The following is a 27,579-nucleotide window of genomic DNA, read 5'->3' on the forward strand; positions in this document are numbered from 1 at the left end:
TAAGTCCTTATAAAGAGAATGTTAGCTTACAAAAGACCACACAAAGTATCATAACGTACTCAGCCAATGATACGGCGAACCCATTTCCTGACTGTTCTCAACTGATTTAATGAACTAGGGGAGAGACAACCTTCCTCAGGAGAGATGAGGGTGAAACAGCATCCAGCCGCTGCTTTCCCACAGATCTGGAGACAATTCCGAATGTACTGGCCAGCAGTGTGTGTGTGTGTGTGTGTGTGTGTGTGTGTGTGTGTGTGTGTGTGTGTGTGTGTGTTTACATGTGTGTCTGGTTGTGTGTGCATGTCTATGAGTAAAGAGGCTATGAGGGGATAGCTCCACAGCTGCCAGTAGTAAATTTCCCTGGACAATCTGTGTAATCATTTTGTGGCGACTCAGCTGCTATGGGGTGCTGCAACATATGATGATGCAACACATAAAAGATGTAGAGGAACGTCCAAATGTTCTCACCCAGTGTGCGTGTGCGTGTGCGTGATATCATTGATATCCTACCATAAAAATGCATCTTGTTTAAATCACTAATTCAATAATTTTGCTGAATGTTCCACTGTATTGTTCCTGGACAAACCGACCAAAAATGTCAAAATGTTTACAGGCTGTTTCAACAGAAGTCATTCTTAATGAGCAACTGAATGCAAAAAAAAACGTATATTGTTAAAAATGGCCTATGTGGCATTGATATTAGTCAGAAACATTTATTCCACTGGAAAAATGTGCTAAAAAGTGCAAGTAGGATAATATTGGTCATGAAGTCAGTATTTTCCAAAAACAGAGTTGTGTAAGATTTATGTAACTGAGGTCATCACGATTTACACAAGCGTTGGTTTTGGATTACAATCATGCCCACTTGCCCATGCTGTTTGAACTCTATGCAATCGTATAGCAGAACCTGACCGTGAGACAAACCTGCCCCCATTACGCAGCTCCTTAGGCTTGTTTACTTAAGACAACATGTCGCCAAAGTTCTGTTGAAAGAACACTTGGCCCCTAAACCCTTTATGGAGTGGCCACTTGTTGATGCGTTTGATAGTGATCACTCGAGTCTGCCACTGTTTTGGACAAAATGAGAATTGAGACGATACGCACTTGAATCCCAACTGCCACAATAGAAAAAAAAACATTCGAGAGAATCGTCTGTGCTGCCACGACCTGTTTTGTAACATGATTCGCTATGAAATACTCCCAGATATGCGCTTTTTTTTTTTACTTGAGAAATACTGCACCAAACACCTTAGCAAGACTTAGCAAAACTGCGCTCCTCGGCGATCTCCTCAGTGAAAACTTCAAACTTAATAACAGATTCCTTGATGAATCTTAGATTCATTCGGACTACTTTGACGAAGAGGTAGTGGCTATGTTGTTGCTACTCCAGAAGGACAAACAACAGTAACTGCCACGGTACGATATGGGGAACATAATACACCCAAATCGAACCACACCCCCAAGACCAAGACCCCCAAAATGAGCACCAGAAAAAATAATTGGTGCATTCAGCCCCCTTCTGAGTGTCATTACTCACAGTCAATGCTGGCATAACTGCAACCAGCACAGCAATCAGATCAGAGTTACATATCCTTTCTTTCTTTAGATTGCTTGTTTGCTTGTTTTGTTTCGCTAATGAAATCACACACTGATTACACTGATGAAGTCACACAGAGAGCATTTATCCATATGAAATAAACAGATAACCCGAGCATCCCTCTCTCCCTCATCAATAGTGTCTAGGACACAGTGACAGGTTGGAAGTGGCCCCCCAGGGCTGTCCCGGGGGGATGAGAGGCACTCCCTGACAGGAGGCGATAGTTGATCCCTAGATCAAATCACTGGGTCCCTCAGTTGGCATCTGTCCATTCGGCCCTGAAGACCACTCAACCATGCAACCTGCCACCACCCTCTCTCAGAGGAATAAAGTCAGGGGCGGCCACAGCCTCTCTAAGTCATCACAATAATTAAGAGACTACTTTGAAGGCTTTTATAGTGAACGTAGTTTTATGAGGTACTTTTCTCATTATCCGTGCACTGGGTGTTCCTAAACAGTACTAATCAGTACAAAACTTGGACACAATGCCCCCCTATCTTTGTTACATTACCAGTGACCTTTGCATTCTCCTCTTAGGCCTATGGTAATTGTAGGTTAACATTGTGGTTTGTTGTAGATAGGAATGTTTGTAAATGGATAATAATGGCAGAATGACTATTCTCTAATTGTCAACCATTAAGTAACTTCTTACTAAACATTTTCACAGACATGAACAGCATTTTCACAGACATGTCACTGTGAAGTCAAAAAAGCTCCTATTCAACATTTGATGATGCGAAACGTACAAACACCTGCTGTGCTTGTCTTTCTACGATGACATATGACTAAAACAGGCAGTGAAGTTTAAAGTTAAGAGTGGCTTTTTAAGCCGTTTTCATCTTTTGTACGGGATTTGAGAGTGATTTTTAACAGTCAGGAAAACGTGTTTTCCCACATGTGTATTTATGAAAAGCTGTACTGACAAGACAGCAGCAGTGCCATCCAGTCGTGACAAACTGCTGGAGGAGATCCTAGATCCTGATGTATCAAACAGGTGGAGCAATGAAGCTTTTACTGTACTGTACATTAGCAGTCACTGTAGTGAGAACTAGTGACAGGGGCTGAGTTGGGCATATTAACAGTAGACTATTATAATATAGACTTCATATGCTGTATGTGTCTGGCAGTCTGCCCTGTTGACTGAAAAACAACTGCATGTTGTATACAGTATCATATTTCGCCGTATTGCCACGACTGACAAAAAAATACAGGGGGTGATTAAAATGTTAGTAATGTGGCGATGTGTTGTTTTCGTGTCGTATGTTGAATAATGTAAAACATCATGTTGAATTGACTTTAGCCAACTTTAGGTCTTCTCCATGAAGATTTTCTCTACCTGCAAGACAATGGGTCATAAATGTAAAAAACTTCACACCTACAGTGGGGCAAAAAAGTATTTAGTCAGCCACCAATTGTGCAAGTTCTCCCACTTAAAAAGATGAGAGAGGCCTGTAATTTTCATCATAGGTACACTTCAACTATGGCAGACAAAATGAAAAAAAAAATGTGTCTGTCATAGTTGAAGTGTACCTATGATGAAAATTACAGGACTCTCATCTTTTTAAGTGGGAGAACGTGCACAATTGGTGGCTGACTAAATATTTTTTTGCCCCACTGTAGGTGAAGATTCCATGTGACCTCCCTGGACTAGAAAAGCTCTCTATCTATCCCTGGAGCTCTCGTATCCTCCTCTCTGCCCCGCTCTGGGCTCAGCTACTTCTCAAGGGAGGGAAATTATCTTTAGGGAAATAGTACCCAGGGGGTAAAGTACATTTTAGGGAGAAAGTACCTATTCAGTACCGGAATTGAGACTTGTGTGTCCCAGTCTTCATATTACTTTTGCTTTGGTCTTTCAACAACATGGTAGGAAACAGCGCAATAGCCGATCTGAAAAGGTACAAATCTGTAATTCTGCCTCTGAGCAAGGCACTGTTCCCCGGGCGCCAAAGACGTGGATGTCGATTAAGGCAGCCCCCGGCATGTCTCTGATTCAGAGGGGTTGGGTTAAATGCGGAAGACACAGGCATTCAGTTGTTCAACTGACTAGGTATCCCCATTTCCCTTTCCCTTTTCTAACTGCAACATGAATAGGTTATATCACTAGCCTATATCCAAGGTACCCATCACCCCTAATCTTCCTCGGATGCACTCATAAATGTTCTTCTACTCACAGAATGTTTCTAAGATATGAAGATATGATTCTCGATCATTGGTCAAACAACCAATCATGCAGTGACTCGTTGTTTAGATATTCTTCACACCACTCCAAACAAACTGAACTAAGGTGGTAAATGCACCAGAGTTCGGAAAAACCACTCCAAACCAGTTCGATGTGAAAGCCCCCTTTGTCCCAGAAAAAGGCAGAAGACTTTAGAGAGCTAGTTATTGCCTAAACACTAGCGCACTGTCACGCCCTGACCTTAGAGAGACGTTTTATTTCTCTATTTGGTTAGGTCAGGGTGTGATTTTGGGTGGGCATTCTATGTTGTGAATTTCTATGTTGGCCTGATATGGTTCCCAATCAGAGACAGCTGTTTATCGTTGTCTCTGATTGGGGATCATATTTAGGCAGCCCTTTTTCCCACTTTCTGGTGTGGGATTTTGTCTACATTTAGTTGCCTGAGGGCACAACAGTAGCTTCACGTTTCGTTTGGTTATTTGTTGTTTTTGTACAGTGAGTTTCGGTTTATTAAAATTATGTGGAACTCTACTCACGCTGCGCCTTGGTCTCATCATTACGACGAGCGTGACACACACTTAAGCTTACTGTGTGCTTCCCAGTCGAAACTGTCAAGGCTCAGGAGAAGACCCAGATGCAGACAGTTTCGAAGTAACAAAGGTTTATTACAATGACGGGGGACAGACAAATGACAGGTCAAGGGCAGGCAGAGGTCAGTAATCCAGAGCAGAGTCCGAAAGGTACAGAACGGCAGTCAGGCTCAGGGTCAGGGCAGGCAGAGGTCAGTAATCCAGGGTGGTGTGCCATGGTACAGAACAGCAAGCAGGCTCAAGGTCAGGGCAGGCAGAATGGTCGAAGAGAACTAAAAAACAGGAACTATAGAAAGACAGGAGCACGGAAAAACGCTGGTAGGCTTGACAAAACAAAACTAATTGGCAACAGACAAACAGAGAACACAGGTATAAATGCACTGGGGATAATGGTGAAGATGGGCGACACCTTTAGGGGGGTGGAGACAAGCACAAAGACAGGTGAAACAGATCAGTCGTGTGACAGAAGCAAGTTTGTGTATACAGTATATTATATTTTGTGACGTTTTTGTATGTTTTTGTATGTTTTTGTTTGTTTTGTATGTTTTGTAAGTTGTCTTGAGGCTAGTCGAAGTTCGGTAGCCGAGTCCGTTGCACCCTTTCGTCAGGGATTGGTCAACAGTAGGGATTATTCAATTAAGTGTTTGTTGTCATTCAACAACAGACAACTAGTTTTCATGTGCATTTTTTCGCTTGAGAAATACTGCACCAAACATATTAGTTAGATGTAAAATTGTGCGACTAAGACCTCTGCCAAAACGTAAAATGTGAATTTCACACATTAATTCAGACTATAAAACAGTAATGTTGTTGCTTCTTGTTTTCCAAGTGTAGGTATTTTAAGGGAGTATGTGAGCACAGACATTCACTCCACCTAACCGAGCTCTGATAGGAGCAAACCGAACCTATGCATGCGGATGCCTAAGCTAACCTTCTTCAAGGAAAGAAGAAGACAGTCAGAGCACAGCCTCCGGAACTCAATGAATTAGCCAAAAGACAGAGCAACCAGGAACACAATCCTGAGGAGACAAGAAGAGAAACAATCACAAGGATACTCAGGACAAGAAAGGCTACACAGCCATCTTCCCCTTTGTTCTTTTCTATGTGGCCTGAGCAACAGACTTTGCTCATTCACTGAGTATGACATCTTAATATTCTGATATATCGAGGTCTTTACTTCGCATCTTTCACCCTGTTCCCTACCCTTTTTCATGATCATTCTCATTATGTTTGTAAATATTTGGATTACTTTCTATATAATTGATGTATAATGGAATTATGTTGTCTTCTTACTCTGGAAGAAGTGAGCTCAAATTGACGAGTAAAGAACTCATACCTTCAGATAAACCCAATTATATCACCAGGTTATTGTTGAACTAACGCATAAGTCAGGTCTTCATAGAAGACCAATTTTGTCCAATAACAGGCTGGTGCTCCGATTTCATAGTAATAACTGGACACACTTCACTACGTCAGCATTAACACAATCCAGACTGTGCATTGTCAGGGTATTGCCACACAACTCAGTGGTGTGGGAAGGCTGGAGGGAGTGACTTAAACCGCTGAGGTGTGCGGTAATTACCTAGCAACGCACAGACGGGGGTGTGTTAATGTGCTTATAAAAAAAATGGATTGAAACATTTTATTTGTGAGAATTCCCTCTGAAAACGACTGTTTGTCGCTAAAAAAGCCGGCAGTTTCTGGTTGCAGCAGTGTGGTTAATTTCTGACATGAATGTATCCCTAACAACTTCTCTGACTGTTGCCATGTCACTAAGCGACATACAACAAGTTATGTCGATGATGACAGAACGATAATATTGGCCTCAGTATGCCTTAGTAGTAATGCCATAACTGCTACATACTCACTTGGCTAGCCAGCTATAGAGTAGCAGGGACAATTAGCTGCCTCTTCCTCTCTGCTGGTTGTTACACTAACTAGTGCGCTAACATTAGCTAGCTACCTACAGTACAGCAGAGTCACATCAGAGACTAGACAGCAGAAATGAGAACAAACTACATCTTCCTAGCTATAGTGCCTTCAGATAGTATTCATACCCCTTGATTTATTCCACATTTTGTTGTGTTACAGCCTAAATTCAAAATTGATTAAATATATGTTTATTTCTCACCCGTATAACACAAAGCCCAATAATGACAACATAAAAACTAAATACAGGAATATCTCATTTACTGTACATAGGTATCGACACGCCTCAGTCATTACATTTTAGAAACACCTTTGGCAGCGATACAGCTGTGAGTCTTTCTGGGTAAGTCTCTAAGAGATTTGCACACCTGGATTGTGCAATATTTGCACATTATTCTTCTTAAAATTCCTCAAGCTCTGTCAAGTTGGTTGTTGATCATTGCTACACAGTCATTTTCAAGTCTTGCCAAAGATCTTCAAGCCGATTTAAGTCAAACCTGTAGCTAGGCCACTCAGGAACATGCAATGTTGTCTCGGAATCAACTCCAGTGTATATTTGGCCTTGTGTTATAGGTTATTGTCATGCTGAAAGGGAATTTGTCTCCCAGTGTCCGTTGGAATGCAGACTGAACCAGGTTTTCCTCTAGGATTTTGCTTGTGATTAGCTCTGTTCCATTTCTTTTTACTCCTTGGTCCTTGTCGATGACAAGCGTAACGATAATATGATGCAGCCACCACCATCCTCTCCGGCAACTGAGTTAGGAAGGACGCCAGTATCTTTGAAGTGACTGGGTGTACTGGTACACCATCCAAAGTGTGATTATTAACTTCTCCATTCTCAAAGGGAAAGTCATTGCTTTTTTATTTATTTAACTAATCTACCAATATGTGCCCGTCTTTGCTAGGCATTGGAAAACATCACTGTTTTTTGTTTGAATCTGTGTTTGAAATTCCCTGCTCGACTGAGGGACCTTACAGATACTTGTATATGTGGGGTACAGAGATAAGGAAGTCATTCCAAAATCATGTTAAAGACAATTGCAACTAATTATGAGACTTGTTAAGCCACTTTTTACTCCTGAACTTATTTAGGCTTGCAATAACAATGGGGGTTGAATACTTATTGACTTAAGACATTTCAGCTGTTCATTTTGTATTAATTTGTACAGTTGAAGTCAGAAGTGTACATACACCTTAGCCAAATACATTTAAACTCAGTTTTTCACAATTCCTGACATTTCATCCTAGTAAAAAAACCCTGTTTTAGGTCAGTTAGGCTCACCACTTTATTTTAAGAATGTGAAATGTCAGAATAACTGGAGAGAGAATGATTTATTTCAGCTTTTATTTCTTTCATCACATTCCCAGTGGATCAGAAGTTTACATACACTCAATTAGTATTTGGTAGCATTGCCTTTCAATTGTTTAAATTGGGTAAAATGTTTTGGGGTAGCCTTCCACAAGCTTCCCACAATAAGTTGGGTGAATTTTGGCCCATTCCTCCTGACAGAGCTGGTGTAACTGAGTTAGGTTATAAGGCCTCCTTGCTCACACATGCTTTTTCAGTGCTGCCACAAATGTTCTATGGGATTGAGGTCAGGGCTTTGTGATGGCCACTCCAACACTTTGACTTTGATGTCCTTAAGTCATTTTGCCACAACTTTGAAGTATGCTTCGGGTCATTGTTCATTTTGGAAGACCCATTTGCGACCAAGCTTTAACTTCCTGACTGATGTCTTGAGATGTTGCTTCAATATATCCACACAATTTTCCTACCTCATGATGCCATCTATTTTGTGTAGTGCACCAGGCCTCCTGCAGCAAAGCACCCCCACAACATGATGCTGCCACCCCCTGCGTCACGGTTGGGATGGTGTTCTTTGGCTTGCAAGCCGCCCCCTTTTTCCTCCAAACATAACAATGGTCATTATGGCCAAACAGTTCTATTTTTGTTTCATCAGACCAGATGACATTTCTCCAAAAAGTACAGTCTTTGTCCCCATGTGCAGTAGCAAACTGTAGTCTGGCTTTTTTATGGCGATTTTGGAGCAGTGGCTTCTTCCTTGCTGAGCGGCCTTTCAGGTTATGTTGATATAGGACTCGTTTTACTGTGCATATAGATACTTTTGTACCTGTTTCCTCAAGCATCTTCACAAGGTCCACAAGGCACCAAAGTACGTTCATCTCTAGGAGACAGAACGCGTCTCCTTCCTCAGCGGTATGACAGCTCCGTGGTCCTATGGTGTTTATACTTGCGTACTATTGTTTGTACAGATGAACGTGGTACCTCCAGGTGTTTGGAAATTGCTCCCAAGTATGAACTAGACTTGTGGTGGTCTACAATTTTTTTCTGAGGTCTAGGCTGATTTCTTTTGAATTTCCCATGATGTCAAGGAAAGAGGCAGTGAGTTTGAAGGTAGGCCTTGAAATACAGCCACGGGTACACCTCAAATTGACTAAAATGATGTCAATTAGCCTATCAGAAGCTTCTAGAGCCATGACATCATCTTCTGGAATTTTCCAAGCTGTTTAAAAGTTACAGTCAACTTAGTGTATGTAAACGTCTGACGTACTGGAATTGTGATGATAATAATAATAATAATATGTCTGTAAACAATTGTTGTCAAAATGACTTGTGTCATGCACAAAGTAGATGTCCTAACCTACTAACCTACTTAAAACTATAGTTTGTTCACAAGAAATTTGTGGACTGGTTGAAAAACGAGTTTTAATGACTCCAACCTAAGTATATGTAAACTTCCAACTTGAACTGTAAATATTTCTAAATCCTTAAACCATTTTGACATTACAGAGTATTGTATGTAGGCAAGTGACTCAATATCTAAATGTAATCCATTTCAAATTCAGGCTATAAAACTATAAAACTATACCTACAGCATGTGGCTAGCCAGTCACAATTTGCAGGGCAAATTGTCAGCTATTTGTGTAGTGCTTCTTGATTGACAATTGGTTGGCTCACTTAACGTTAGTTAGCAAGCGTGCATGCTCACTGCCCAGGCAGCAACCTACTTGCTACGAAGATACAAAAAAAACAAACCAACAACCTAACAAACTGAAATTGGATGCATTCAAAATGCAGGACCTCCGAGGGTAAACTTTACTACCTAGCTAGAATGAATTAGTTTATGCAGAAATGTCTTTTTTGCAGAATCTTAAGGTGAGTGATATGCATACTACGGTCTGTCAGTGTTAGAAAATGTGTTGCAGCCAGGAGCCAAGTTTAACATGAATCTTTTCATTTTAACGTAAGCTTCATTAAAGTTTGTGGTTACCACTGGCTTTGGATCTGAGGTGAGATACATTTTCTGCCATGTTTTGTTTTGGTCAGGGCTCAGAGTTGACGCATTGATATTTTGAAAACTGGCACTACTTCAGCGATTGACGAGGCTACTTCAGACAGTGCAGATTACAGGGAATTGTCAATGGCTTGGAACCCCATTTTAGCCAATCAAATCTTAATGTAATGTAGCTAATCATGGTTGAATCATCTGTCAAAACATGATCAGGGGCAAGGATTGATTCTAAGCAGAGTGGAATTCAAATAGATTTATGTTGAAAAGGAACATGGGAAAACCACATGGCAGTGGCATAGTCGTAATTTGAACATTAGGACACATTTTGGCGGGGGTCTGTTGGAATGATGAAACATCCTCACCAAAGACTGAACATTCCATCTTTTGTGTGTGAATGTAAATGTGTTTAGTGTTTGTTAAAGGGCCCTGTTTTCAGTCATATTTCATATCCTGTTATAGTTTGAATGTGTGAGGTATGTGGGTAGAATCAGGATTGATTGTGTATTGTAGGCCCCACCAATTTGAGTTGATTGAATACATGCAAATATAGATTTGGACTTTTGGTTTTACTTAATTCTCTGTATTGGCCAATGATTATAACGACATTTCAGATCCAACCATCAATTCATACATTGTTGTGCCCCTGGCCTGAGAGTATGGAAGTTCAATATGCAGCTAGATGTTGAAGGCTAATGTTAACTAGCTAACGTTGCCCATGAATGGAAGTTAGGCTAGCGAGCAAGCATTTTAGCCACGTAGGCTAGGACAACAAAAAATAAAAGTGTATACTGTATGACAGAGTGATAGATCATTTCGTCAACATGAAAGAGAGGAGGATGGTATTAGCGTTTCTCTACAAGTAGGGTGAGTCAACATGTTTTTCTACTTGTACGAACACGTACGCACACACACACACACACACACACACACACACACACACAATAACACACACATGCAAACACGCACACAGAAATCATAATATAATGCCACAGCATATGCTATTTAGCTTATGTTGATTGGACTGAATTGTTTTTGTTATCTTTTAGTTGTCACTGTATTAGACTAAGCAGAGGTGATTTGATGTAGTTGAAATGGTGCTGGAATAGTGGTGTCAGCTATCATCATTCTTTGCGACTTTGCGATAACTCTGTGGTTCTAAATCAGGAGTTGTTTCCGAAAATGTTGGAAACAGTAACTTGCTTGACCATGCTGTAGGTCATGAAACTGTCTGTAACTGTACATGCAATATGCTTTGTGGACTTCACTGGACAGAAGTTGCTATCCGGTTTTGTGATAAAAACAAAGATGTGGTTGAATTTATTCTGCCACTGTGTCTTCTTATTGTTTCAGCAAGCAACGCAATTATCACAACACATAGGTTTGGGGGGGGGGCTTGGCTTCCCCAGTGATTTGACCCACGCATCGCTACTGTTGTTGAGTTAGAAACAAGAAGTGCGTTGGAAAACAGTTGCGTCGAGGAATAGAACAAAAAAGAAATGGTCTAAAATTGAAGCGGATGGTACGTGTAATGCAGGCAAGGATATGTGTCCTGTTTGGATGACGTTTTTTGGATAAGGATGAATATCTGGGAGACCCGTATGAGGTCTCGAGGAAGGTCAAACGGGTGCTGGGAAAAGTGGAGTCAATTTGAGTGACCAGAAGCTGAGCTTGTTCTGATTAATTGTATTTCTGAGGAACAGAGAGAAAGTGCAGTGGGAATCACAAGAATCTTGACATCCAACGTGTCGTGGTTTGAACTTCGGAGCAGGGCGCTTGCTAAGGGAGTCATCTCCGGGGTGTCGATGGTAGTTGAGGGTTAGAGCTCTTGGAGTGCCCTGTAATGTTGAAGGAAGTTGAGGTGGCAAAAGTCAGGATGTCCATCAGATCTCCTATGTGGAGGCAACCAAAAGAGTTGAGAAAGCAAGTGACAGTGTTGAAGATATGGTCGCGGATGAACCGCAGCCCATGAAGCAAGAGAACCGGATATGCTATGTGTTAAGTTGGATTTTGTACCGACCATTGCAACTGCGAGATTATTATGAATAATGAAGAGATCATTACAAATGTAATAAATTACAATTACTATTTGTTAACTGTACGGCACAAGTATCAAAGAAAGGAAAGAAGTTGGTCATCATTGTGGCTGCAGCTGAAAAAGTATCTGGGACTTCAGGAGTTCACAGTGGAACACCCCCCCCCCCCCCCCCTGAAGGGGGTATTGAGAGAGGCGGGACTAGGTACCTTGACTGACGTTGACATCATCGAATCATCGCCCCATTTCCTGTTCCACCACCAAACAACCTATGCAAACAGTCAATCCGGGACGCTTGATTGAATGACACATACAGTTAGTAAACGAGGAAAGACAGAAAGTTGTTGTAGAAGGAAAGAGAAGACCAGGAATAAAGCTAGCTGAGGAAGAGAGGGTTGGAGGTCGGAAATGGCGGCGAGTAGTGCGGGAGAAATTGAGAAAAAGTTGGTGAAGCAACAGCTGGGCTGGAATGCAAACAATTTGGGCGTCAGTTCTGATGGTATGGAGCGGGAGGATGAGGTTCAAAGACATAGGAAGAAGAGAGATCATGGTACAGAAAGCATTGGAGAGTCTAGTAAAGAAAGCATAAAGAGGGCCATGGTATGAAGCAAGAGTAATGATGTGTTGGAGAGGAAAGTGGTGATAGTATTTGATGAGACCACAGGGCCTCACTTAAACCCAGTCCGACTAACTAACTGCCGTAGAGAAAGAGGTAGGTGAAGTCAAATGAGCTTGGTTCATTGGAAATGGTAGATTGCTAATATTGTGCGGTTGCCAGGCTCAGCAAGAGAAGATTCTGAAAATGGAAAAGCTTAATGGAAAGAAGATTAAAAACCATGTCCCTGGTGCTTATACGCGAGTGTGTAATCCTAAGGGTGGAGATGGATGTGAGTCACCCCCGGGGTCCCAATATATATGTCCACAGATGATATGAAAGAAAATGTGAAAGGAGGCAGAGTGATTAGGGCCAAAAGGTTGATCAGGAGGAAAGAGGGTCAAAGAAGTTAAAGCCTATCAACGATGCTGAGGTTTTGAGAAGGTCTTGCTGGGAAAAGTACAGATAGGATTCATTAGTTTCAATGTTAGAGAATTTGTCCCATATGCACTGCAGTGTTTTAAATGCCAAGGAATGGGACATGTCACTGCTCAGTGTAAAGGGGGGAAATATGTACCAAGTGTGGAGGTGCACATGATTACGATGAATGTGGAAGCAATGTGAAGGTTAAGTGCTGTAGTTGTGGGGGAGAACATAGTGCAGCATTTGGTGGATGCCAGGTACAGAGAGAGGCTAGAGAACCTACTGTTGGGGCCCTTCTGATGGCCCTGGCATGGTTTGGGGGCCTGTTCAGAAATCTTGTGCTCATGAATGTGCAGTGTCGAAGGGCACTTTGCTAATGAATAAAGTTGACTTAATAGCTTTTATTTTGGTAGGGTTATCAGTACGACTCGGGTTGTGGAAAGTAGAAATGCCAGCTTGAAGGTTATTGTGGAGACAGCAAAAGAGATATTGGGCGTAACAGATGTTACTGTTGAAATGGTTGTTGACATGCTGAACAATTCCAAGGGTGGAGTGTTTCACCATGATATAGATAAGGTTGAATGGGGTTGGGAGGGTTTTTTGTGGGAGGGTGTGGTAGAAGTTAGGGATTTATTTGGTCTCGATTTTTTGTTTTTATTATGGTAGTACAGAATTAGGCTGATTTTGATTGATCGTACATTCCAGCAGATAGGCATGCACTTAAACCATTGTTTGCGGACCGCCATAATATCATAGAAGCAAAAGCAGGATATAGGAGAGCGGAGAGCATATCTTTGCTAGATTTTATGCTCTTACCTTTTTGTACTTGTAATGCTTTTAGCTCTTAGCCTGATTTTAACCCATCTGTGTATTTATTGACAACACATAAAAATGTTTGGAGTAAAACTAGTCCAGACCAAAATAAACCTTTTTATGTGCACGAGGTGAATGCCAACTTCGTCACACATGGTGTCAGAAGTGGGATGATTTCCCTAGCTACAATGAGAAGACTCTTGATTTGTACTTTTTTTAAAAGACAAAGGTTTTATGGAACAGTGTTTTAAACGATGGTGTGGAACAGGCTTAACCACAGGCGGTGAGCAACTGGATGAAAACCTGGAGGCGTTTGTGGTTGCTGGATTGGAGGGACTTTCCGCCGGGTGGTGGAGCGTGGGTGGAGCACAAATGGGGAAGTGGTTCGGGAATCCGCAATGCTGAAGTGAGCCATGGGGAGAGCCGCTGCCACAGCTTTATTGGTGGACGTCAGATGGACCAAGGGGACACTTTCCAGGGGCTCCGGAGGGAGGCAGCGTAGTGCCTATTGAGATGCTCAGCTCGGGAACCAAGGTAATCTGTTGGGGTTGACATGCCTTCTGTCTCTTAGAATCCGAGAGTGAAATACTTACACACTCGTCTCTAACATGTAGGCTCACCATTCCCGAACAGTCCCAACACAAGTCAGAATGTTGAACAAACTTCATTTCAACTGGGTCCTCCCGGGTGGCGCAGTGGTCAAGGGTGCTGTACTGAAGCGCCAGCTGTGCCACCAGAGACCCTGGGTTCGCGCCCAGGCTCTGTTGTAACCGGCAGCGACCGGGAGGTCCATGGGGCAACGCACAATTGGCCTAGCGTAGTCCGGGTTTGGCCAGTAGGAATATCCTTGTCTCATCGTGTACCAGTGACTCCTGTGGCGGGCCGGGCGCAGTGCGCGCTAACCAAGGTTGCCAGATGCACAGTGTTTCCTCTGACACATTGGTGCTTCCGGGTGTGTCTAGTGTTGTGTTAAGAAGCAGTGCGGCTTGACTTGGTTGGGTTGTGTATCGGAGGACGCATGACTTTCAACCTTTGTCTCTCCCGAGCCCGTACGATGAGACAAGATAGTAACTACTAAAAAAAACTATTGGGGAGAAAAAGGGGTAAAATTCACACAAAAAACACACAAAAAATAATTTCAATGTACTTTGCCTGTTGTCCACTGATTTTGGCCCTATGCCGGTGGTAATCTGATAACAGGGAAGTGTTATCAATTCAGTACGCAGGTACTTTATCAGTTTGTATTTCCAGTTTTTATTTTCCATACTGACGAAATTCGCACATGACAAACACTTACACAATATGGCCGAGCCTAACCGAAGCCACAGACCGAACGGCAAACACTTTCAGCTGGTTGCGAGGAAATGTGATTCAGCGACTACGTTCGGTGATATTCGGCTATTGCTTACGTGTTGTGAATCACGTGCAATGCGTCAAGATTGAAAATATAAGCGACAGAACCTGCAAAATTAGGTAGACAACACTTTCCTGTGGATACCCCATTGCCACATCCTACCGCCAAAAGGACCAACAGCATGTAGAACCGGTAAAGGAAGTGTAAATAGGTTATTCAACATTATGGCTTGTAAAGACTATTGCATCTTTATTAGGGCAACTTTGGTAAGATTTGAAAATCAATGGCGTAACCATGGTAACAGTCTGATGTTTAGGTAAGAATAGGGAGTGGTCTGCCAACGGACCAATTTGCATGTTTTTCAACCATTTCACCTGCAGCAATTAAGTGTGAATTAAGTTAAGTCATTGAATGTGTGAGGAATGTGTGTAGAATCAGGATTGGCTAATTGTATATTGTAGGCCCCTCCCAACAATTTCAGTTGATATAAATACAGGCGTATATGTGTAGAGATTGCAGTTGGAAGCAAGGATAGAGGAGAGCGTGTTAGATAGAGTTTATGCTCTTAACTTTTTGATCTTTTAATCCTTGTTTTAGCCTGATTTTTAACCTGTCATTGAGTACTGGTGATACAGTAACTCCCCATGTTATTGTAATGGTGAGAAGTTAGCATGTCCTGGGGGTATGATATTTGTGCGTCTAACGTTTTCACTCATCATTATTCACGATTCATTCAGGACTCGTGAATAATTCATCGATTAATCTGTAATCATGGTAGCATCCACATTTATGTAGATGGGTTAAGAAACATTCTATTCTTATTTACAATAAAAGTGACTCCAAAATGACGTACGTTATTTACCATTCATTTCTATTGGGCACAAAATGATCGGAAACATAAACAAAACAGCAAATGCATCCAACAAGTTTGACATAATCATTGCGTGCTAGGAATATGGGACCAAGTTCTTCACTTTTGACTACTTTCAAACACATAAGTGAATTTGTCCCAATTATTTTCGTCCCCTACAATGGGAGAAGACTATAGACAATAAGTGGTGTAAAATCTATACGCTTCACCCGATAAGGATCTGAACTTCAACTACAAAGTAATTATATCATTTCGAAACCCAAAGTGTTGCAGTTCAGAGTTAAAACAAAATATATTGTATGACTCTCCCAATAGTTTCAGAGCTTACTGTATGTCAGATATGGAGTTGAAATGTATCTAAGTAGGTGTTAACATCCCAATATTACACTTTATATACAACACAGAAGAGTAAAACACAACCCTTTGTTTGTTTTCAAAGATTCTCTGGTCAATATTCCCCTTCGGTGAATCCCTATCATCTTGTCAACATTTGCAAAAAAACATATCTTATACCAATCTGTCTGGGGCGGTAGGGAGCCCAGCGACTAAGGAGTTGGACCTAAATCCAAAAGGTTGCCTGTTCAAATTCCGGGCTGGGTGCGGGGGAAATTGTTCTGGCAACTGGAGGGCTGCTGGGTTCATATCCCCCCCAAAAATCCCCTACCGTTTAGTGTTTAAGCAAGGCCCTTAACCCCACAACATGCTCTTCGTCCAATGAGCGCTTCTGCCCTGCAACTCGTCTGTGTGACGTGTGCAGGGCAGTTGAGAAATTAAGAGTGCAGAAGACTGATTTCTGTTGTCTGTAACTATGGGCTATTCATAACATGGCCCATAACATACCTTGTCAGCTCAGAGATTCGAGCTTGCAACCTTTCAGTTACTAGTCTAACGCTCTAACCACTAGGCTACCTGCCACCCCCTGTCTGAGCCAGAATGGCCCATAGGGGCAGGAGCCTACAGTATCATCTGTTTATGTAGTGTGAAGCCACTTGATGTACTGTACCTTCAGAAAGTATTCACACCCCTTGACATTGTGTTCTGTTACAACCTGAATTTTAAATGGGTTACATTGAGATTGTGTCACTTGCCTACACACAATACCCATAATATCAAAGTGGATTTATGTTTTTAGACAATTTTACAAATTAATCAAAATGAACAAATGAAAAGCTGAAATATCTTTAGTCAATAAGTGTTCAAACCCCTTTGTTATGGCAAGCCTAAATACGTTCAGGAGTAAATATTTGCATAACAAGTCACATAATAAGTTGCACGGACTCTGGATTATTTATTTTTTGTTGTTGATAAAAGCACAGGCAAAATCCTAGAGAAAACGTGCCAGACACTGGGAGACAAATTCACCTTTCAGCAGGACAAAAACCTACATTATAACATAAGGCCAACTATACACTGGAGTTGCAACATTGATTGTTCCTGAGTGGCTTAGTTACAGTTTTGACTTAAATCGGCCTGTACATCTATGGCAAAACTTGATAATGGCTGTCTAGCAATAATCAACAACCATCTTGACAGAGCTTGAAGAATATTTAAAAGCATGATGTGCAAATATTGTACAATTCAGGTTTGCAAAGCTCTTAGAGACTTACCCAGAAAGACTCACAGCTGTATCGCTGCCAAAGGTAATTCTAACCAGTATTGATTCAGCGGTGTGAATACTTGAGATATTTCTGGATTTTATTTTCAATACATTTTCAAAAAATAAAAAAAACATGTTTTCACTTGGTCATTATTGGGTTATTTGTGTAGATTGGTGCAATTATTTTTTAAATCCATTTTGAATTCAGGCTGAAACACAACAATATTTGGAGTAAGTCAAAGGGTATGAATACTTTCTGAAGGCACCAGAGCCTTATCCCCAATCCATGTCCTTAATGCTTAATGCTGAGCGCCAAAGAGTCTTTTGTGAACTCGGCTGGGGATCGAAATCCCAACAATCCAGTCTCAGGGCAGACACTTTAACCACAAGGCCACTGAGATGGCTTGAGATGGTGTTTATGTGTCAAAAATAAAAATTGTTCAATAACTTCTATGAAAACATTTGTATGGCCAAAATTGTATTTGATATAGACAAACGTTTTCATGTTTTGAGTTTTCATGAGTGGTTGAGTTTAGGTCCATAACTTGCCTGTGACAGGGACCATAGCTTTTTTAAATTCAAAACACATACTACTTCCTTAACCCAGAATTGTTTTAAGATAGTAAAAACATGGACAATCAGGCTATTTGATTCTCTATTTAGGACACCTGGGGGTATTAGAAACAAATGTGAAGAAAAAAAAACATTTGATGAAGAGTTTGAATTAAATCTCACTACCATTACTTCAATAAATGAACTAAATAACATATCTAGATATGAGAAAATGTCAGTCTGAAGGATTTATAGCTTGTAGTCACTGAACTGCAACAGAACGGTATTGGGATCATCTGGTAATGTGCGTGTGTGTGTGTGTGTGTGTGTGTGTGTGTGTGTGTGTGTGTGTGTGTGTGTGTGTGTGTGTGTGTGTGTGTGTGCATGTTGATCTGCACTGCTTTCAAATGTGATTTTGTCACAGTCTCTTCTAATGTCTCCTGCACTGCCTGTGAGTGTCGTAGAGGGAAACAGATGACACATACATACATGTTAGGGCCAAAAATGAGACCTTAAATACATGTAAAAAAAAAAAAAAAAAAACATTTTTACAAATGTTTCCTGAGCTTTCTTATTCCTCTCAGATGTGGGACAGACACAAACATCCTTTAGATTTTTTTTTTTGGGGGGGGGGACTATCTGTTGTTCCATGTAGTGAATCTGTTGGTCAATGCGTTTGTATGGGCTAATAGCAGTAAGGCACCCCCCCCCCCCCCCCCCCCCGAAAAAAATGTTTAATCAAATAATGTATTTGAACTATTTGTTTGATACTTCAAGGGGTCTTAAAATTCTAAATCAAATCCTAAATCCTATGGGTTAACGATACCTAAGTACAATGCTTACCATATGTTCGACTATTCCTGGTATCATTTTCGCAGCGCTGCAAAATCATGTCCAAAGTTAAGTCTGTTTCTTTATACATGTGGCCTTCAAGGCCCAGATGAGAACTCCAGAATCAAGCAGATACATTTGTCAGGGGGGAATTGTGGGATGATGCCAAGCCTTTAGACGCAGATAAGTGGCTGAAAACGACAAAAAGAAATACCCAGAAAGCCTGCTCCGATAACCATCTACAGCAGGAGGACTAGATTTGGTACCAAAACCCCTGTGTTTGCAGATTTATGAAACACCTAAGCCTTAATCCTAGTGGTGTAGGACATGGGCAGTAAAACCCACAGACATACAGTATCTTCAATAAAATGGCAAAAATAAAAGGATGTCCAAGAGATGTTTTAACGGAAGTTGAATTTACTCAACAAAATCATTTATTCTTGGTTGGATTCCAAGTGTGGCAGAATACTTTACCTAAATGGCCTACCGTAATATGCTGTAATGTGACTGGGGCAAGACATGCAGTGAATGTATGTGACTCACCCAGGTCATCACAGCACACCTCCATGGAGTCAGAGGAGCAGTCACTCAGGTCCTCCAGAGAAGAGGCATCATCATCCTGGGCCTGCAACCTACACACACAGCATGACCGTCACTTCACAGAATGATACAACATCATGCACAGGCAATACGCCTAATTATATGACTTGAATACAGAAGTCAGCTTTGCGAGGGAATTACACCTAATTGATATGTAGAACAAATACATGTTCTCTGATCATGTTTTCTGTCTAGAATGTATTCCAGGACATACAGCCAGTGAGTGTACAGTAGAGTAACGGTGATGTTATCCGTCTAAAAATGTGAAACACTGCCATCACCTGAACGTGAAAGGTGCCACAGTGGCCATGTTGACTTGGGCTGGCTCAATCCCTCGGCGTGGCACACTGACTGTCTGACTGCCATCACCACCACCCTGGCTCTGATGGGACTCTCTGGGTTTGTTGGTGGACATATCTCTCTCAGACATGCCCATGCCTTGGCTGGAGAGCTTTCCCGGTTCCCTACGCTCCTGGCATGTATGGGTGGTCGTCAACGCAGAGGTGATCAGGTTCCCGTTTCCTGCTTTAGTGTGGGAGAATCTACCCCGGATTTGGCCTGAGTGGACATTACCCCCAGAGAGCTTGCACAAGGCATCCTGTGCGTCTCCATTGTCATCCAGACTTCTGGGGCAAACCGCACCTGAGGCCCAGTTCCTGTTGGCGTTTCTCCTGACGTGAAGTTCTCGCAAAGCCTTCTGGGATAGTGCGCTGCTGCTGCGGAGATCAAGGGTGTCCTTGGAGCGTGGTGGTGGAGCTTGCCTCTTGGGGACCTGGGGGCTGCTGTAGGCTGACCGGCTGCCTGTGCCTCTCTCTGGGGCATAGGAGGCTCTGGAGGGGGGACAAGGGGAACAGATACCACCCCTCTGCTGCAGCAGGTGGCTCTTCAAAGCTGCACCTCTTTGCAGCTCATTTGAAAAGGTGGAGGAGGAGGAGGAGGGATGCGTTTTGGCGCTGAGCTGAAACTGTGCTGTGGAGTTATGGAGGCCGCCGCCCCCTTGGTGTTTGGGGTCCAGTCTGGAGAGGGGGATCATGCTCCGGGGTAGGGGGATACCAGAAACCAGACCTGAGCCTGGTTGGGCCTGGGACATGTTCTTAATGTTCACACCGCCGCTCATGGTCAATGAATATCACTGGGACAGTTTCTGAAAGAAAAATAATAAATAAATGACACACCGCTCTCCGTATTTCATATTTACACTTTTTCTCAATCGTCTACAACAATTTTATGGAACAATTGTTGTGGATTTTCAAAACAGAGTCCACAAGACACAAAACTCTGTGGGTTTTTCGCGTTTTGAAAATGTAGCTACCTTCTCAAAACATAAATACATCGACATATACCGTCAAAATTGCTAATATAAATGAGCACGACTTCCTGCAAAAACATTCACGCAACCATACTTATCTCTTGAGTCCAAACAGACAAAACAGAAAGTTAGTCTGTCTTTTAAAAATCTTAGTAGATCAATGCATTTTCTTTGCAGTCACTAAATCATGATGATCAAAATTAGGAGTACAACTTTACAAAAGTGCAGAATAATGGGAAATTACTCTCCTTTTTCTGTATATTTGACCGAACAATATCATACACGTCAAATATTATTCCTGATAAACATTTTTTTATACCAAAAAAAATTATCACATTGGGTGGAGGATTCTGTCATCAGTACCATCTCAATCCAATTCCATGTAATCAGTGCAAAGGCTGGTTTGCTCACAGTTTTGTAGACTTTCCATTGGAGCACAGAAACACAATCCACAATAGAAAAAAGGAAAGGTGAATACAAAGGAGGAACACAACTGAAATGAATGTACAGGCCTCAATTCACACCAAAGCAAAGCTCTATAATGGAAGGTCAAAATGTTGGCAACAATGACTGAGTAGTAACCCAAAGTTACTTAGAAAGAACCCAACATCGTTCCCTGCATGTCCACAGTATTGTAAAACATATTGTAGACATTCCCATTTGCCTTTAACTTTCCATATATTGTACATGGTGTGGCACTGATGGGGTGATTAAGTAGTATTTACTTATTGCCGAAAACAGTGTGCAACACAATTGCACACATTTCTCTTGCAATGTTTTAATATTCTGTGAACAAAACACTATACAGTGGATGTTTGTATTAACTGATGACATCTGTTGAATTTTTTTTGCAAAAGGTCTAAGATATTGCAAGTCTGGTACTAAGGCGAGAAAATGATCAGAAGTTCTGTAGGCCTATTTGAGCATTTGATCATTGCTGTTCTGATATAAATAACTTTTCAACACAGATCCAAAAATTGCTTGAATGCGATTGAGAAAAACTGTTAGCGTTCATTTCCATTTGTATAAGACCCAGCGAAAATCATCAAAACTGTTGTCACGTTTCAATTGATTGATTCTAAGTTGTTGCCTTTTTCATGGTCTTTTACTTCCAGACTGGCAAATATCAGTAGCTAGCTTACTGTACACATCATATGGAATCAATCTGAAAGAAATTGAGCATTGTTTTAAAGCTTGATGTGTGTGGTCCTGCTTTGTGGGAGACTAGGGAGAACACACGCATGTGTCTGTCTGAAATAAGAAGTTATACAGTGGATCCTATTCGCTCAATCTGTAAGACGGAAGACACAGCATGCTTATTGTAACATTTGTTCCACTGTATACTGGACAACAGATGTGCATACCAGGCTGTCTGTCTGACAGAGAGAGAGAGGGTTACAGTCTATAGATTTACTGTATTTCCCCTTCAAATATCATTTAAACAGAGACTTACGAATGCGTGGGGGTGTGGGTAAGATTGGAGTGTCATGAAAGTCAATTCAAATATATCTTTGTTAGAATGATCTATATCATCAATATTACTTGTTAAGGTTGAAGCAGCTTTGCCACAAACATATTCCAACATGAGGCTCTCCCCTCCAGTGAACTGCATGCTGGGAGAGTCTGTGACCGACTGACACCGTTTGGCACACTTAGCAGGGCCGCCGGCCCTTTAAGGTGGTGCCAGCAGCACCCCACCCCAACGTCTGCTCTGGTCCCTTGGACATGCTCCACCACTCCTCCTCCCTGGGCTTAGCAAACCATGGCCTCCCCATCAACACCCAGCCCCTATCTACCACCCTCATATCACAACAAACCAGCACCAGCTATCTGTACCGTGGGGTGCTTGTTGACGTGGTGTGCTACAGCTGCACATTAGATTGCCAGAGGCAATCACTTCTAAGATACTCAGTGAAGTATATAATTGGACATGTAGATGTTTTATCCCTATTTACCTCCCTTGCACAACACATGGCACCGTGTCTCTGTTCCAGATTAACCACTCAGTAATCACTGGAGTGGAGATAAACAGAACAGGGCCAAGTTTCCCGACAGGGGTGGAATTTAGGCTTATGAGTGTTCTAACGATGCATCTTTCATACAACAGCCGAAGATGTAACATGCGTTTCCCTAAAACACCTCGCCGAGAGAACGTTCGCTAGGTGCGTCCATTGAGGCATGTGTTAATACGGATCGGATCAAAAGAAAGATAGCACTGCTCCCGGATCAGCGTTCTCCCTTTCCAATTTTACCTTAACATTAGAATTATTCCACAATCCTGACGACGGAACAGCTCATATACACACACACTATATATACAAAAGTATGTGGACACCCCTTCAAATTAGTGGATTCGGCTATTTTAGCCACACCCGTTGCTGACAGGTGTATAAAATTGAGCACACAGCCATGCAATCTTCATAGACAAACATTGTCAGTAGAATGGCCTTACTGAAGACCTCAGTGACTTTCAACGTGGCACCATCATAGGATGCCAAATTTTCAACAAGTAAGTTAGTCAAATTTCTGCCCTTCTAGAGCTGCACCGGTCAACTGTAAGTGCTGTTATTGTGAAGTGGAAACGTCTAGGAGCAGCAACGGCTTAGCCACAAAGTGGTAGTCCACACAAGCTCACAGAACGAGTGCTGAAGCACGTAGCGCATAAAAATCTTCTGTCCTCGATTGCAACACTCACTACCGGGTTCCAAACTGACTCTGGAAGCAATGTCAGCACAACACTGTTCATCGGGAGCTTCCTGAGTTCCAGCGAAAGGAAATCTTTACGCTACAGCGTACAATGACATTCTAGACCACATATGTCAGAGTCAAGGCCCGCGGGCCACATCCGGCCCGCAAGAAGGTTTTTTACGGCCCCTGGGATGATCTTGATTTATTATTAGAACCGGCCCGCAGCAAGCCGGCAGCCCGCAGATCTTTTACACGCACCAATACTACATTTCCCACAATGCAAAGGTGACGCACCGAGCAGTAGGCTGCTTCATTTCAATATTTATTGGCACAGCAGTCGTCAGCATCACAGTAAAATTAACTTTCAGATACCCATCAAAAATGGCAAAACGGAAGGTGGATACTGAGAACCGGGGGTTTCAAACAAGGTGGGAGTCGGAGTATATGTTCACGAAGGTAGCTGGAAAACCTGTGTGTCTTCTGTGTGGAGAAAGTGTGGCGGTACTGAAAGAGTATAATCTGAGACGACATTATGAAACGAAACACGCGGACAAAAACAAGAATATGGACATGGAACAAAGGCTACAAAAGGCAGAGGAATTAAAACGAGGCCTCAAATCTCGACAGGCTCTGTTCAAAAAAGCCAAATCACAAGGCCAGGCTGCTGTCAAGGCCAGTTTTATTTTGGCAGAAGAGATCGCTAAATCAGCCCGGCCATTTACGGAGGGGGATTTCATCAAAAACTGCATGATTAAAGTTTGTGACGAAGTTTGCCCAGAAAAAAGGCAACTCTTTTTAAATGTGAGTCTGAGCAGAAACACCATTGCCGAGAGAGTAGACCAGTTGTCCATCAATCTAAAAGAGCAGCTTGTGAAAAAGGGAAAAGATTTTATTGCATATTCCTTGGCTGTGGATGAGAGCACCGACATTTCTGACATTGCCCAGTTGTCAATTTTCATCCGCGGAGTGGACTCCAACCTAAGCGTGACAGAGGAGTTTTTGGCTTTACGTCCTATGCATGGCACAACTACGGGGCATGATTTGTATGAAGAGGTGTCAAGATGTGTAAATGAGATGGAGCTGCCTTGGGAAAAACTTGTGGGTTTGACAACCGACGGAGCACCTGCGATGTGTGGACACAGGAGCGGACTGGTGGCGAAGATACGGGAAAAGATGCAAGAGGAAAACGCGACAGGTGAGCTGACAGCTTATCATTGTATCATACACCAGGAAGCGTTGTGCGGTAAAGCCTTGAAAATGGAGCATGTAATGAGCATCATCACGCGCACAGTTAACTTTATCAGAGCCAAAGGTTTGAATCACCGCCAGTTCAAGGCATTTCTGACGGAGTTAGAAACGGAGCATGGTGATTTGCCTTATCACACAGAGGTGCGATGGCTAAGCCAGGGAAAGGTGCTTCAAAGATGTTTCGAGCTTCGTGAGGAGATTTGTCTGTTCTTGGACAGCAAAGGGAAAGACACAACACAACTCCGAGACGAAATGTTTCTGTGTGAAATGGCTTTTCTGTGTGACATTACGAGTCATCTGAATGCAATAAACTTGCAGCTGCAGGGTCGGGATCGTGTCATCTCTGATATGTACAGTACAGTGAAGGCATTTAAAACCAAACTGACTCTGTGGGAGACGCAGATGCGGAAAGAAAATTTGAGCCACTTTCCCAGCTGCCAGACCATGAAAGAGAAGCTCTCTACCAGTGCGTTCCCGAGCACACAGTTGGCTGATAAAATAGGTATGCTTGCCGCTGACTTTCGACGCCGATTTGCTGACTTTGAAGCACAAAAAAGCAGGTTGGAACTGCTCGGTAACCCATTTGCTGTTGACGTGGAAAGCTCACCACCAAACCTCCAAATGGAGTTGATTGACCTCCAATGCAATGATGCACTGAGGGCAAAATATGCGGCAGTGGGTGCTGCGGAGTTCGCCCGTTTCCTCCCCGGCACAATGCCCCAGCTGCGCATCCAGGCTGCTCAAACGTTGTCTATGTTTGGCAGCACATACCTGTGTGAACAACTGTTTTCTTTGATGAACCTGAACAAAACATCACACAGAAGTCGACTTACTGCTGAACACCTCCACTCAATTCTGAGGATTTCTTCAGCTCAGAGCCTTACCCCGAACATTGATGAACTTGTGGAAAAGATGGGACACCACCAAGTATCACCCTCAACCTCAAACAAGTGAACATTACTGTGCAATCACATATTTAGAGTTTTTACTCAGTTCAAGTTTAAAAGTTAAAATTTAATATTTGTTTTCACTGCATGTTACTTCTCCTTAAACAAAGTGTTGTTTTTGATTAATAGATTTTTGCACTTTATTTTTTTGTATTTCAATCCAATTATATTTTAAAAATATTTCAGTTGAGTGGATGATAGAAAATTGCTATTATTGTTTTTTCTTTGAAGTAAATTTAGCCCACTTTTGCTAAAATAGAAAATATAGTCTACTGATGGTGCCTTGAATACCGGTTTCTTTCATTTAATGTTCATGTTATGGGGATATTTATATAAAGGAAATTTGTCTTTTGTGTCTGTTGAAAATTAAAGATTACTGACAGAGCCATAAGAAAATATTGCTTTATTTATCTGATCATATTGTAATATATTTGTTAGGTTTTCAGTAGGTTCAATTAGGTTCACTAGACTATATGCGTCATTTAAAAATTTTTCAATGAACATTCGAACAGTCCGGCCCTCGTCTTGTAGCTGATTTTTTTATTTGGCCCTCCGTCCATTTGACTTTGACACCCCTGTTCTAGACGATTCTGTGCTTCCAACTTTGTGGCAATAGTTTGGGGATGGCCCTTTTTATTATTATATTTTTTTTTACCATAATTTATTAACAGGGCAAGTCAGTTAAGAACAAATTCTTATTTTCAATGACAGCCTAGGAACAGTGGGTTAACTGCTTTGTTCAGGGGCAGAATGACAGATTTTTACCTTGTCAGCTCGGGGATTTGATCTTGCAACCTTTCGGTTACTAGTCCAACCCTCGAACTACTAGGCTACCTCCTTTTTCAGCATAACAAAGCACCCGTGCACAAAGTGAGGTCCATACAGAAATGGTTTGTCGAGATCGGTGTAGAAGAACTTGACTGGCCTGCACAAAGCCCTGACCTCAACCCCATCGAACACCTTTGGGATGAATTGGAACGCTGACTGCGAGCCTGGCCTATTCGCCCAACATCAGTGCCCGACTTCACTAATTCTCTTGTGGCTGAGTGGAAGCAAGTCAACGCAGCAATGTTCCAACATCTAGTGGAAAGCCTTCCCAGAAGAGTGGAGTCTGTTATAGCAGCAAAAGGGGGACCAGCTCCATATTAATTTCCCTGATTTTGGAATGAGATGTTCGACGAGCAGGTCTTTTAGTGTATATAGGCCTTGTAGGAGAGCAGCAGATGTTGCCACATACATGCACGCGCGCTTGCGCACACACACACATACACACACACACACTAATTAAAATGAATCTGTTTGGCATTAATGACAGTGGAGTGACACATCTCCTCCTACGAAGGGTAAAAGCAAAGGAGTAAAACAGAGAGTTTACTATTTTAGACATATAGTAGAATTTGTACAATTGTAAAACAGTAATATGAATCTGATCTGAAAATAGCTCAATAGGCTGAAATAGAAAGTACAGTTATTTTCTTACCTAACTGCAGACTTCCTGTTCCACGCCAGCCAGAGTAATTCCTCTATAAGTCCTAAGCAGTCCTGCATATGTCAGTGTTCCATACCAACTGCTAACCACTGCAATGGGATAAACCTATAACGCAGTTGAATGCAATTTAAGACCCACGTGTTGCGTTAAAGAGAGTGTGTGAGTGTGTGGTTCAGAGGATGCTGGACACAAATGAGCCAATGGAAGCACTAAGAACGAGGCTTGAATATATTTTAACAGCCTGTTTATGTTTAATGTATTTTCTTCTGCACTAACCCCCTCCCCTCGCTGTCATTTGCTCTTATTCAATCTCTCTCACACGCCCAAATTCCGTACACAACACACACGCACACATACAGTGATTCATATTTTTGTTTGACATCATGTCAAGCTATCCCCTGAGTTCATGGTCCGTCACTGTTTGATTTTGACATTCAGCACAGCTCCTTCCAACGGGCAAACATCAAACCACACAGCCAGCATTACTGCCCCAGCCCAGTAAACATACCAACAATCAGCCTATATTGAACCATCCCACTGGGCACAGATGTCAATTGTACCCAGTGGTAATGTGGAATATCTATTCCACATTGGCTCGACAGAATTTCATTGAAATGATGT

General features: G+C 42.1%; 1 protein-coding gene across 11 annotated transcripts in view; it reads right to left on the reverse strand.

Annotated features, from left to right (window-relative positions):
• The window catches only part of LOC110527741 (neuron navigator 1), a 139,973-nt gene that overhangs the window by 91,195 nt on the left and 21,199 nt on the right, over nucleotides 1–27,579 (reverse strand). For all 11 annotated transcript variants that reach the window (XM_036983230.1, XM_036983231.1, XM_036983226.1 and 8 more), the window contains exons 2-3: nucleotides 19,559–20,421; nucleotides 19,221–19,309 (exon numbers count right to left, since the gene is read on the reverse strand). In XM_036983230.1, the coding sequence (XP_036839125.1) occupies nucleotides 19,221–19,309; nucleotides 19,559–20,394 (925 nt within the window). In that variant the 5' untranslated portion in view covers nucleotides 20,395–20,421. The remainder of the gene's footprint in view (nucleotides 1–19,220; nucleotides 19,310–19,558; nucleotides 20,422–27,579) is intronic.

Source organism: Oncorhynchus mykiss, chromosome 7 (genome assembly GCF_013265735.2).
Source record: "Oncorhynchus mykiss isolate Arlee chromosome 7, USDA_OmykA_1.1, whole genome shotgun sequence".
In the NCBI taxonomy this organism is placed as follows: Eukaryota; Metazoa; Chordata; class Actinopteri; order Salmoniformes; family Salmonidae; genus Oncorhynchus; species Oncorhynchus mykiss.